This window comes from Falco rusticolus, chromosome 17 (assembly GCF_015220075.1).
Source record: "Falco rusticolus isolate bFalRus1 chromosome 17, bFalRus1.pri, whole genome shotgun sequence".
Classification (NCBI taxonomy): domain Eukaryota; kingdom Metazoa; phylum Chordata; class Aves; order Falconiformes; family Falconidae; genus Falco; species Falco rusticolus.
In genome coordinates, this window is record NC_051203.1 from 3,625,624 (window position 1) to 3,637,595 (window position 11,972).

The window sequence follows — 11,972 nt, forward strand, 5'->3', positions numbered from 1 at the left end:
CCCTCGCACCAGGGTTTTACCACTCCCTGCACCGTGGTCATGCAGCCCCTTGCGGGGGACGCTGCAGCAGGGGGGAGCGGTGGGGACCAGCACATCCCACTGCACCTCGAGTCCCCCAGGGCACGGCGTGACCCTGCCACGGGCTGCCGGGGTGGCAGCAGGACGGTGCTTCCCTCTCCGTGGCTGGGAGCTCCACGGGACCCGCCATGGCAGATTTGGCTGGAAACAGCAGATTTCACGGGCGGTCACATGCCCCAGTGGGGTGACTGTCATCTGACTGGGAGGTGGGTGTCAGGCAACCAGCGATGGGGCCCTTGGGTGCCGCAGCTCCCGTGCATCTCCCCGTGCTGCACCTCGAGGACCAGCCTCGGCGCTGGCTCAGGCACTTGGTGCTGGCCCCATCCGTCTGACGCTGCATCTCCTCTTGGGGGGGATCCAGACACCCCGAACTGGTCACACTGCAACCCAGGCATGGCATGTCCCGTCCCCCCCCCCCCCCTTCTTCTCATCACCCATCCTTCTGGGCTGCAGCAATGGAGAGATTTATCCCTCAAGAACAAAACCAGGGGGGGTTCTTCAGCTTGAGTGTCCTCGCCTGACACTTTTTAATCCCTCATTTATTTGCAAATACGTGTGGGCAATTCCCCCAGACCTAATGAACTGGGAGCTGTTCACACGCAGCTCCTTGGCGCGGCTCATCCTGCTCTGAACTGGTTCCTGAAGCCTCCAGCGACTGCACCAGTTCAGCCCTGGCATCCCCCGAGCTGCGGCTGAGCACATGGTGCAGCCTGAATTTCTCCTGGTCACCCCGCTTTCCCAGCGAGCTCCAGCAGGGATCCGGGTTCCAATCAAAAGGGTGACCCCAAATTTGTCATTGCTGCGAATCGAAAGGCTCCGCGCTCACCGGAAAGCCCAGTCAGCCCTTGGAAACCTTGAGCATGAACTCAGATTTTGTTGTTTTATTAGGAAGAGCTGTGCCAGATCCTGCTCAGCCGCAGCCCAATGAGACACAAGGGCGGTTACATCCGTAGCCTTTTTATTCACTTCAGGAGATTTGGAGCCTACTCATCACTGTACACAGATGCAAGGGAGAATAAAGTGTTGCAGGGACAAATTATCCCACGGGCGATGCTCAGCATCCCTAGGCTGACAGGGCAAAGCCAACTTGGTTGTTTGCCAAGTCGAAGATGGAGTAATACTGCCGGAGGAAGATGTTGCCCAGGATCCAGAGCGGCTGGCCGTTGGTAGAGGGCACGTATGTGCTCTCGACTGCAACGGTGCAGATGCCGTCGTTCTGCCGGGGGAAAAGGAACACATTTTAGTGCCAGTGAGGAGCACAGGAGATTTGTGTTTCCCATGCCTTCACGGCTGCTTTGGCCCGGAGCAGGATTAGATCCCCCTTCCAGTCACATACAGGCACGCAAAAGCACCGTGAAATTAGGTGCTGGGAAATACGGCACTCGGGCTGCTGGAAGCTTCTGCGTTTGAAAAGAAACTCCCGACTTTCTCCTGAGCAAAACTGCCCTACGAGGCTGGGAATGATAAAATCACACCTACGTTTAAGACATAGATAGAGGGTGGCAGCGACAACTGGGTTCCGCTGATGCCGAAGTAGAGGGTGGGCATGCTCGGGACGCTGTTGCAGTCAACGACGAACTGCAAAAGAAGCAAAGAGGGGCAGAGGGGTCAGGACCCCCTGGGCTGGGCACTGTCCTTCCTCTGGCTGTAACCCCAGCCATGCTCCCTAAGGATCAGCACAGCTCTGACTTCGGCGGGGCTGCGCTGATGTGGGTTTAACATATTTGGAAGAATTCCCATTGCAAGGGGAGATAGAGCTCTGCAGTTTTGCTCCAGAGATGCCAGGAGCCCTCCACAGCTCAGCATTACCACCCAGACACATCTTCATCCCGTGGCATCAGCCCCTCATGGGCACAGGGCATCCTTCCCACCTACCCCGTAGTCATTCTCCACTGCACCCAGTGCCTGCAGGAATTCTGACATGAATTGTGCTGGGATGGTCAGCAGGAACGTCCCGGTGTCCACAATGCCATGGCAGCCTTGGCTGCACCAGCCCGTGCCCGACTGCCCGATGGAGAACCTGGAGACAGCAGCAGAAAAAGCATCAGAAAAGGCTCCCGTGCCTCCAAGATCTGCTCCAAGCCATCGTGCAGTGCTCACTCCTCAATGCCGATCTTCCAGTAGAGTTCCTGGATCACAGGAGTCCATAAAATCTCCCCAGTGTACAGCTGCGAGGCAATCCCTCCGAGGACGACTTCCCCACCGTACTCATACGTCGGGTTGCTGGAAAGACACAAAATTAAACCCTGAATCAGGCAGGCTGCCCAGTGGCAAGCGGTGTGTGGGGAGAACATGTGGATGGAGAGTGGGAGAAAGGGTGGGATCCAGGCTGGCTCTATGCAAGAGGGAGACCTGCCGTCAGAGGTCCTACCGTGAGAAATAAAAGCTGAAGATGGGTTCTTCGAGCTGGTTCTGCTGCATCATGTTCTGCAACAGCGTGTTGTAACCACTGATGCCAATGCCTGGGTAAGACATGCCCAAAATCCCATCGAAGTCCAGGTAGTAAAAGGGACTGCTGGGCTCATCCAGGCTCAGGCCGAACTCCTGGTTACTGACGACAATGTTCTGGATCTGGAGGGAGAGGAAAGATGCTGGGAGATGATTTGGGACATCCCCCTTGACAGCAGCATCCCACCAGGGAGTTTCTGGGGAGAGGCAGGGGTGGCCAGGCAGGTCACAAAGGTAAGTCTGCACTGAGAGGTGCTGAGCTCTTCCCCAGATGGGAGATGGAATCGGGAGCAGCCTGGCTCATAGTCTTTGTGCCATCACCATTATTATTTCGTAAAACCAGCCACAAAAAAGAGTTTTGCCTCCGTTAAATTGATTTAAAATCGCACTTCCATTGCACGCAAGTCTCGCAACAGAACATTTCTTCTGGCCCGTAATGACAAAGCTCAGCCATCAGTGTAAAAAACAAACACGGCCAAAGATGTTTTGTCACCCCTTAGCCCAAAGCAGCGATGAAAATCCCAGGGGATTCAGCCAAAGTCAGTTTGCGGTCTCCGAGTGAGTTTATGCAGACACGCCATCAGCTCTACATGGGAGATCCAGGCACTAACAGCCAAAACAAGAAGGTACTTGCAGCTGCGCCGTAAATTTTTACAGAGATTGGGCTGATCACCACCACCGTCCCTTCTTACCCCCGTTACAGCAACACACCGATGCAACACGTCACTTACTGTCACGGTGTCGTACCCGAGCGCCACCGCCACGTCACCAAACCCGTAGCGCAGGGTGTAGGTCACGTCGATGCTCGAGAAGGTGGACGACATGCTGCTGTTGAACCTGTTATGATTCACTGCAGGGAGACGTCACAGCCCCCAGGTCACATCCTGCCCTGGGTTCAGCATCCCGGTCCCCACACAGGCAGAAATCCCCAGCAAGGAGCTTCACAGGGAAGGGGCTGTCCCAAACCAGCCCCGCCGGTGTCACCGGGCAGAGCAAACACCAAACCCCACCGGCTGTCCCCAATTTCCCTGTCACAGCTCCATCCCCAGCACGCAAGGGATGTCTGAGTGCACCAAAGGGTGGGGAGCCCTGGCCCCCTGGCTCTGCCGCGTCCCCCGAGGGATGCTCACCACAGGCTGGATCCTGGCAGTAGGTGGAGGGCACCCACAGGTTGGCAGAGCCGGTGTCAAAGATTACCAGGAAATTTTGCGGGGGGGTCCCGATGCTGATCTCCCCAAAGTAGAAGGACTGTGAACAAGAGCAGGGGGGTGGGGTGGGGGGTGTCGGTCTGTTTCTGCCTGTTTCTTTGAATGAGAGTTTTCAGCTCTCTGCCCTCTGCTAGCTGAGAAACCCAAACTGCCCAGGGGTCGTAGGAAGGGCTCGTAGTCCTTGAGTGCACCCAGGGTGGCTAAAGCACGGAACGGGGCAACGATTTGCCTATGATACAACAAAGTCAGGCTGGCAAGGGCAGCCCTGCCCTATAGCCATCCCACTCCACTCTTTCTGCGAAGGGAAATCAATTCAGGATAAGCCGTGCTGCCTCCTGCCTTTGTCTCCCAGCATCACCCAGCCCTCGGAGCCAGGCTACGAAGCACAGATCCTGCCCATGCCAGCCGGGAGAGGAGGGGGGGCATCCCCAAAAACCAGGGCTGGGCGACCCAGAGGAGGAAGGAAAAGCTTTACTACTTACATGCAGGTAGTTCGTTAGCGCTTCGTAAGTCACAGCATTACTGAACTGGTATTTCCTACCGGGGTCGCCTTTGAGGTTCTTCAGGGAACCCTCCGGCACCCCCTTGTCCCTCATCAGCTCCCTCATGGACTTGCCTTTCCTCAGGGGGATCCTGCGTGGGATGGAGATGGCAGTGAGAGATGCTGGGTGGCCCCATCCATGCCTGCACCTCCGCGTGCTGAGGGCCAGCCCTGCACCCTCGCACCCAGCCCAGCCCCAGGGCTCACCTCACCAACCCAGCTCCGAGCTGGAAGCAAAGCAGGGCCAGCACCAGCCACCGCATGGCTCTGGGTGCCAGTGGCTCCATGGCAGCTCCTGCACCGCCTCGGCCGGGGCAGGGTATATATATCCGGGAGTATATATAGTGCTCAAGACACCGCTTTCCTCTATCGCTGCGCCCAGCCAGCACCAATGCTTGCAGCGCCTTTATCACCGCAACCGCCTTGATTGTGCCTCCTTACCCGGCTGCTCAGGCGCCAACACACCAGCCAGTACCTCTGATACCGAGACCAAACACGGGATATCTGATAAAAAGCAAAATTCTGTTGTTGGCAAGAAGTGATTTCCTCTCGCCTTCAGCACCGGCTTGATCTTTCCATAAAGCAAAAGCAAAACACACCCTTTATGGCAAATGGAAATTTATGACGCTGGTGTCCAAGGTCGGGCAGGAGCAGCCCCGCTGCCCTTTGCTGCAGGGCACTTGCAGCCTCCCCGGTCCCTGCCAGCGGTGGGGATGGGTCCCCTTGGAGCCTTGCTCCTTCCATCCCAGCTGCCGGCACTGGACCGGTGCTTCGAGCCTCTGGCGGCTCAGGAAAGCCCCCAGCACCCCTTCCTCCTCCATGGCATCCTGATGGATCTGCCTTTGCTTGGACAGATCCTGCAGGGAACAAAGGCAAGAGCAAAGACCAGCAGGGACATGGCCAGCCTTCGCCTGTCCCCTCCTGCCACCGTGGCTGCCAGAGCTTCAGCTCTGGGAAACCTCCCATGTCGCAGGAGGGGAGGAATGCCCTTCGCTGCTATCCGCACCCATCTAATCTCCGTCTTGCTGCGCTCAGCCTGTGTCAATATTTTGACACAAAGCACAGAGGAGTTTGTGTCCTTTCTCCGGTGAAATGACAGAGCTATTAATACATCTGATAATGAGCTCCAAGGATAAAGAGCTTCTAAGAAATGAGTTCAGATTCCAGGAAAGAGTGGTGTCACCTGAGCCTCCCCCGGCCAGGGTGTTCCCTGTCCCCTTCGGCCACAGACCATGACTCCCAATACTCTGGCTGTTGTTTTACCTGACTGAATAGCCCCGTTTCAGGATTTAGGGGTCATTTGGATGTCAGGGTTAACCTAATCTGGCCTCATATTCCCACTTTGACGTAACGACAGGACTTTGTTAAACCTTTTCCAGCTGCAAGGAAGATCGGTGCCTTCCCAGATGCACCCTGCTGAGGTTTCCCAATGCCCAGCAAGACTGACCAGCCCCACAGCTTTATCCTCGCCTGGTTGGAGCGATTGGTTCAGCCCTGCAAGCACCAGCAGCAGCAAGAGACAGGATGGTGTGTCCCTGCATCACTCCAAGGTCAGCACAAACTGCAAGCAAAGCAATGTCCACCGCCACCGGCTTGCTCTGTATTTGCTTGAGTAGGTGTTGGTGAGCATCCCCCTGGAGTGATGTAGCAGCAGCTGGGGGAGGATGAAGCCGTCCCATCCCGCTAGGGACCCACACAGCACTGTTAGACCTGATGGCACAGAGCAGAACCAGCTTTTTGTGGAATCCCTTGGGGAACTCCTCTCCCCGGGGCTGTGGTTGGTGTTTAAGACCAAGCCCTTTTCTTTGTGTCCTGCCCCCCTGCACCGCAGCCGGGTGTATGGTGCTTGTCACCTGCAAAGCAAAACCCTTGCAGGGGTCAGACCCTCGTTCTGGGCTTGTCCCCCCACTGAGGACAAGTGGCTGTATGGCAGTTTTGTGGCAGGTTTTGGTAATGGCGGGGGAGGGGGGCTTCTGTGAGAAGCTGCTAGAAGCTTCCGCCATGCCCAAGGGAGCCTGTGCCAGCCGGCTACCAGCTGGACCCACCACTGGCCAAGGCTGAGCCCATCAGTGCCAGTGGCAGCGCCTCAGGGATAACGTGTTTGAGAAGAGGGAAAAAGCCCTGAGCAACCGCAGCTGGAGAGAGGAGTGAGACTGAGTGAGAGCAGCAGCCCTGCAGCCCCCCGGGGCGGCGCAGGGGGGGCTCCAGGTGCCCCAGCAGAGGTTCCCCAGCAGCCCGTGATGAAGACGGTGATGAGGCAGGCTGTCTCCCTGCACTCATGGAGGTCCACGGGGGAGAAGATCCCCCCCCCCAGTTCAGAGAGGACCCCATGCTGGGCAGGGGGATGCCCGCAGGGGGCTGTGACCCATAGGCAGCCCACGCCTGGGCAGGGGGATGCCCAAAGGGGGCTGTGACCCATGGGCAGCCCATGCTGGAGCCGCCCCTGGCAGGACCTGTGGCCCCGTGGAGGGGAGCCCAGGCTGGGGCAGGGCTGGGGACCCCCCAGGGACCCCCGCTGGGCCCGGCTGTGCCTGGGGGGCTGTGCCCGCGGGGGGGACCCACGCTGGAGCGGGTCGTGAAGAACTGCAGAAGGGCTCACGCTGGAGGAGGGCTGTGACCTGACCGCAGCCCCATCCCCATCCGCTGCAGGGAGCGGGGAGAGAAATCGGGGGTGAAGTTGAGCCCGGGAGGAAGGGAGGGGTAGGGGGAAGGTGCTTTAAGCTTGGTTTTATTTCTCATTATCCTACTCTGATTTGATTGGTAATAAACTAATTTCCCCAAGTCGAGTCTGTTTTGCCCACGACAGTAACGGGTGACTGATCTCTCTCCCTGTCCTTATCTCCACCCACGAGCCTTTCGTGATCGTTTCTCTCCCCTGTGCACCCAGGAGAGGAGCGACAGAGCAGCTTTGGTGGGCACCTCGCCTCCAGCCAGGCTCAGCCCACCCCAGCAGCCCCCCGCTGGGATTTGGGGGACCCTGCTTTCCAAGGCACAGAGTCTGCAGCCCCTGGCTGAATCGCACGAGCCTCACCGAGGGGACGGGGCTGGGTGTGGGATGTCTTGTGTACCTAAGGGCTCGGAAGGTGGGCTGCACCTTCTGCAGGAGCTACCCCAGCACCAGTGTGGAGAAGGACCAGCAGCTCCTGTCCCTGCACCCCACCAGGCTGTGAGCTGAGCTGCAGCTCGGAGCCCACTGCGCTTGCCAGAGCCACCCCTAAGGTCAATAATTCATGACAGATAAAGGCTGAGACTCAGTCCCACAGCTGTTAGGAGTTGACAGCATGTCATACCCCTTTGCAAAAAACATAAATACTTCGGCTTTGGATTTGAAGCAGCCCAGGGACAGCCTCCCCACCGCTTTCCCCATGCTGCCTCTGCAGAAATCTGCCTAGGAGTTCATCACGGTGCTCAGCTTGCTGGAGAAAGAGCATCTGAGAGATGCAACCCACCGCTCCGCGCTCAGTCATCACTCAACAAACTCAGGTCACAGACAATTTGGGATGTTGCTGTTTATTTGTAACGGGAGACCGTGAGGGCACACTTAGACAGAAATCCTGGAAGGACAGGGAGCCATGCAGGCACATAAAGGAACATATGTTTCTTTAGGCTACAGGAACCCTGCAGCGCTCCAGCAATGCTGCCTAAGGTGCGTTTGGCCTGGAGAGGGGCTGGATTTTGCTGGTTTTTTCCTCTACGCTGACTGGGCGAAGCCAATGCGGTTGTTAGCCATGTCAAAGACAGTGTAATACTCCTTGAGGAAGACGTCACCCAAGATCCAGAGCGGCTGCCCGTTCTGGGAAGGCAGGTAGGTGACCTCAATCCCAAGAGTGCAGTACCCGTTGTTCTGTAAAGGGGAAATAACAGGGAGTCAGAGCCTCCAACAAGCACCAGGACCCCGCCAGCTGGGCTGCGGGGAGGGAGAGCATCACTGTCAGGGAGCGCCGGGTCCTTCCCAGGCCCCCAAGGGCTCGGCAGGATGAAGCTGCTCAGCTAATACTTACGTTCATGACATAGGCAGAGGGGTAGAGTGGGAGCTGAGCTCCGTTGATGACGAAGGTGATGGCGGGCATGTTCTGCACCTCATTGCAGTCAACTGCGTACTGCGGAGAGAGGGTGGAGAGGAGGTTATGGCTGGAACAGCACCCACTGTGAGAGGAGAGGGACCCCCGTATGTGGGGGTAACACACACTTTATCCCCTGGCAGTGCCATGCCGCTCCGTCCTTCCCCGACATGCCTGCCGTACCGTGTTCTGTAGGTGCCACATGAGTTTTGTGGGACCTGGTCAAGCCCACAGCTTCTGGCTCACGTGCAAGCCTCCCCACTGCTCCCCGCGCATCTCCAAAGCATCCCCTGCACTTACACCCTCACTGGTCTGCTGGGCGCCCAGGGACTCAACGAAGATCTCCATGTAATTCTGGGGCACCGTCAGCAGGAACGTCCCCGTGTCCACGATAGCCTGGCAGCCCTCGCTGCACCAGCCGGTTGCTGACTGCCCAATAGCAAACCTGGGAAAACCGGGAGAAGGACATTACTTGAAGCACCCACTGGCACCTAATCCTGTCTTGGCTGGATCTGTAAGTCTGGGATGCTCTGAAATACAGTGCTAACCCCTGCCTGGAGCCCACACCTGCCCGGGTGGACCATGCCCATCAGGTACAAACACAACTCACTCATCAATTGCGACCTGCCAGTAAAGCTCCTGGGTCACCGGTGCCCACATAATGTCCCCATTGAAGAACTTGGTGTCAACTCCTCCGAGAACCAGTTCTCCCCCATAGTTGTAGGTGGGTTGGCTGCAAAAACACAGAGTCAAAACAGCAGATTGGTAAATTGGTGCAATAGGCACGGGCTAGACAGGGACCAATTCACCAGGAACCTGCGTGGGGACGGGCAGAGGGACACCGGTGCACATAGGACGTGCAGAGGGGCCCCAGCAGAGCTTTACCGAGAGAAATAGAAGCTGAAGATGGGCTCGGTGAGCTGGTTCTGCTGCAGCATGCCCTGCAGCACAGTGGGTGTCCCTCCCACTGCCAGCGAAGGGTAGGCCATTCCCATGATCCCATCAAAATCGGCGTAGTAGAAAGGCTGGGTTGGCTCGCTCTCGCTGAGCCCAAACTCCTGGTTGGTGACCACGATGCTCTGGACCTGCAGGGGACAGGGATGCCAGGTCAGGCTGCCTGCTTGGGCAAACCCGAGCAGCCGTCAGATGGACAACTGATGCTCTGACGGCCCAAAGAGCACACTGCAAGGTCATAGCTGGTGAAAACATCACCAGGCAGCTGGGAAAATTAGCAGGAATTGCATTAAAACAAAGTAAAACCCCAGCTGGGAAACTGATGGTGGCGATAACAACTTTATGTTGGTTCTGCCCATCTCAGGCCCTGGTTTGCCAAAGCCTTGGCTACGTGAGACGTGAGATCTGCCCTCAGGCTGTCCCCCAGGCTCCTGCCATCGGGGCAGCCAGCTGGTGCTGGGGACACAGCACCCAGGAAGACGAGGACGGCGCAGGATGCACTCACTGTCACTGTGTCATAGCCCAGCACCACTGAGAGCGAGCCGCTGCCGTAGGAAAGGGTGAAGGACTGGCCGTTGTTGACGAAGGTGGAGGAGTCACTGGGCTGGAATAACGCGTGGTTGGCTGTGTGAGAGAGGAGGGCAAAGCTGCTGGCACACGCTCGCCTGGCTGCAGCGGGCTTCCACTGCTGGTCGCTCTGCCAGGATAACGCCTGGCAGAGCGGCATCCCCGACAGGGAGCAAGTCCTGAAGAGCAGAACAGGCTGCTCCTCTGCCTGGAGGTTATCCCTAAGGCAGGGTTTGCATCCCAGTTTTGCCTGCATCCCTCTCCAGGGAACAGCTGGTGTGATCACCACCCCATCAGCCGCCCAGCGTGAGCAAAGCCATGGGCAGTTACATCCCCATCGCTCTCCCGCTGGCAGCCAGCTCCATCAGACGAGCTCTGCCAGGCAGCAGGACATCAGCTCCGCGATTCCTAGCTTTGCTCTTCCCTCCACCCAGCCACGGAAAGTCAGGCACAACCACCAAGATTTCTGCGCTCCGGGGACACCCACAGCTGTAGGGATTTGGCCACTTCCATCAGCCAGGCACGGAAGGGCAGAGGGCTCCGTGTTTCCCAAGGAAGGCACCAGCTGGTACCGGGAAGCAGCAATCCCCGAGGAGCGTGCTGGGATCATTTTTGATCTGGTACCCTGATTTCCCCAACCAGGCTGTGCTGCTGGGGGAGCTCTGGGCTGCGTGGTTGCGATACCAGGGTTGCGAACCCTGGGTTGTGGTACTCACTGCACGCCTGCGACTGGCAGTAGACGGAGGGCACCCACAGGTTGGAGGAGCCGGTGTCGAAGAGCACCATGAAGTTTTGGGGGGGGGTCCCGATGCTGATCTCCCCGAAGTAGGAGGACTGCAGACAAAAGATGGCCACAGGGTCAGGGACAGACCAGGCTTTTGGCTGCCAGTCCTGCGGTGGCATCCCAGTGCTTTGCAGGGCGGTGGGGAACACCAGGCTCACTCCTCCAAATCGTAAAGTTGCCAGGAATGGACTGAACTCTCACTTTTTCTCCCCAAAGATGTCATATTAAATATTTATTTTGTCCTGTCTTTTGTTACGTACAGAAAAGCATCGCTTTTCATGGCTGGGGGAAAAACTTTACCAAAGTCTAAAGTAGAAGCTTAAAAAAGAGTGGGGAATAAAGCAGTCTCTCACTCCTGGAGGCTCAGGGATGAGCAGATCGCTCTGGCAGCGGGGATGGAGGAAGGAGAAGGGAGCGCGGTGTACGGACAGGCAGGGACAGGGAACCTGCGGTACTCACATCCAGGTGGCTGGTCATCGGCTCATACACGACATAGTCCTTACTGAAGAGGTATTTCTTAGCTGGATCATATTTGATCTTCTTCAGGTATTCATCCAGCACTCCAGCCTCCCTCATCTTCTCACGTATAGACTTGGCTTTCTTCAGTTTGATTCTGCAGAGAGCAAAAAGAAAAAAAACACCCCACCAAAACACAGCAGGAAATCAGGAGATTTGGGCATTTTCAAACAGTCAGTTCTCTGAGCTCCTTTGGACCCTGCCATGATGACTGCCCTCCCCTCATCTGCCTTGTGCACCCCCAGGGGCTGCCCTCCCAGCACGGGATGCAGCCTGGACTAGGACCACCGTGATCTGTGGCGGTGCAGGAGGCCAGCTCACACCCGGTTAGGATGCTGAGCATCCCTGGGGATGCAGTGCAGCCCGTGCAGCTTACGACTGCAGCCGGGCTCTGCCATCTCCCCTCTCCCCACTCATTCTGCCGCAGGACACCCACCTCACCAACCCCTCCGAGAGCTGGAGGCACACGAGAGCCAGGATGAGCCACTTCATGGTGCCGGAGTTGTCTGCTGGTCCTCGGACACCCTCTCAGAGACCACAGCAGCGAACCAAGCTGCCCAGCCTCCCTGGTTTTATACTGGGAAGCAGCGACACCCCCTCCCTTATCTGCTGACCTCCATTTTCCATTACCACCAGGCGCACCCCCAGCTTCTTTGTATTTTGGGCCACGGGGATTTTGAGGAGTTTGTGTCCTTAGCGAGGCGCTTCGGTGAGAATAGAGCAACACACACCTTTGACGGCAAGAACAAATTGTTATCATCCGATAAGAGACCAGCTCTTAGCGCAGCAAAGAGAAGAGTGACCCAAACATCGTG

General features: G+C 57.3%; 2 protein-coding genes across 2 annotated transcripts; both read right to left on the minus strand.

Moving 5' to 3' along the window:
• Positions 1 to 1,055: 1,055 nt before the first annotated feature.
• Positions 1,056 to 4,561, minus strand: LOC119158473 (pepsin B-like). The gene is made up of 9 exons (XM_037410461.1): positions 4,483 to 4,561; positions 4,217 to 4,367; positions 3,657 to 3,774; positions 3,258 to 3,376; positions 2,450 to 2,649; positions 2,179 to 2,301; positions 1,954 to 2,098; positions 1,558 to 1,656; positions 1,056 to 1,294 (listed from the first exon to the last, which is right to left on the minus strand). Exons 1-9 carry the CDS (start codon positions 4,536 to 4,538, stop codon positions 1,142 to 1,144), a joined length of 1,164 nt encoding a protein of 387 aa, XP_037266358.1. The 5' UTR covers positions 4,539 to 4,561; the 3' UTR covers positions 1,056 to 1,141.
• Positions 4,562 to 7,779: 3,218 nt separating this feature from the next.
• LOC119158472 (pepsin B-like) lies at positions 7,780 to 11,972 on the minus strand. The gene is made up of 9 exons (XM_037410459.1): positions 11,594 to 11,972; positions 11,101 to 11,254; positions 10,574 to 10,691; positions 9,796 to 9,914; positions 9,222 to 9,421; positions 8,947 to 9,069; positions 8,637 to 8,781; positions 8,277 to 8,375; positions 7,780 to 8,119 (listed from the first exon to the last, which is right to left on the minus strand). The coding sequence occupies exons 1-9, from the start codon at positions 11,647 to 11,649 to the stop codon at positions 7,967 to 7,969; spliced, it is 1,167 nt and encodes a 388-aa protein (XP_037266356.1). The 5' UTR covers positions 11,650 to 11,972; the 3' UTR covers positions 7,780 to 7,966.

What these genes read in the sequence shown, in the direction of transcription:
- LOC119158473 (XM_037410461.1), bottom strand. Translation starts at nt 4,538, where the DNA reads ATGCGGTGGCTGGTGCTGGCCCTGCTTTGCTTCCAGCTCGGAGCTGGG. An exon ending in CGCTAACGAACTACCTGCAT is followed by an intron (nt 3,775 to 4,216) that starts GTAAGTAGTAAA and finishes TCTTGTTCACAG; the next exon opens with TCCTTCTACTTTGGGGAGAT. An exon ending in CAGTGGAGAATGACTACGGG is followed by an intron (nt 1,657 to 1,953) that starts GTAGGTGGGAAG and finishes CTTCTTTTGCAG; the next exon opens with TTCGTCGTTGACTGCAACAG.
- LOC119158472 (XM_037410459.1), bottom strand. Translation starts at nt 11,649, where the DNA reads ATGAAGTGGCTCATCCTGGCTCTCGTGTGCCTCCAGCTCTCGGAGGGG. An exon ending in CTCTCGGAGGGGTTGGTGAG is followed by an intron (nt 11,255 to 11,593) that starts GTGGGTGTCCTG and finishes TGCTCTCTGCAG; the next exon opens with AATCAAACTGAAGAAAGCCA. An exon ending in CCTCTGCCTATGTCATGAAC is followed by an intron (nt 8,120 to 8,276) that starts GTAAGTATTAGC and finishes TCCCCTTTACAG; the next exon opens with AACAACGGGTACTGCACTCT.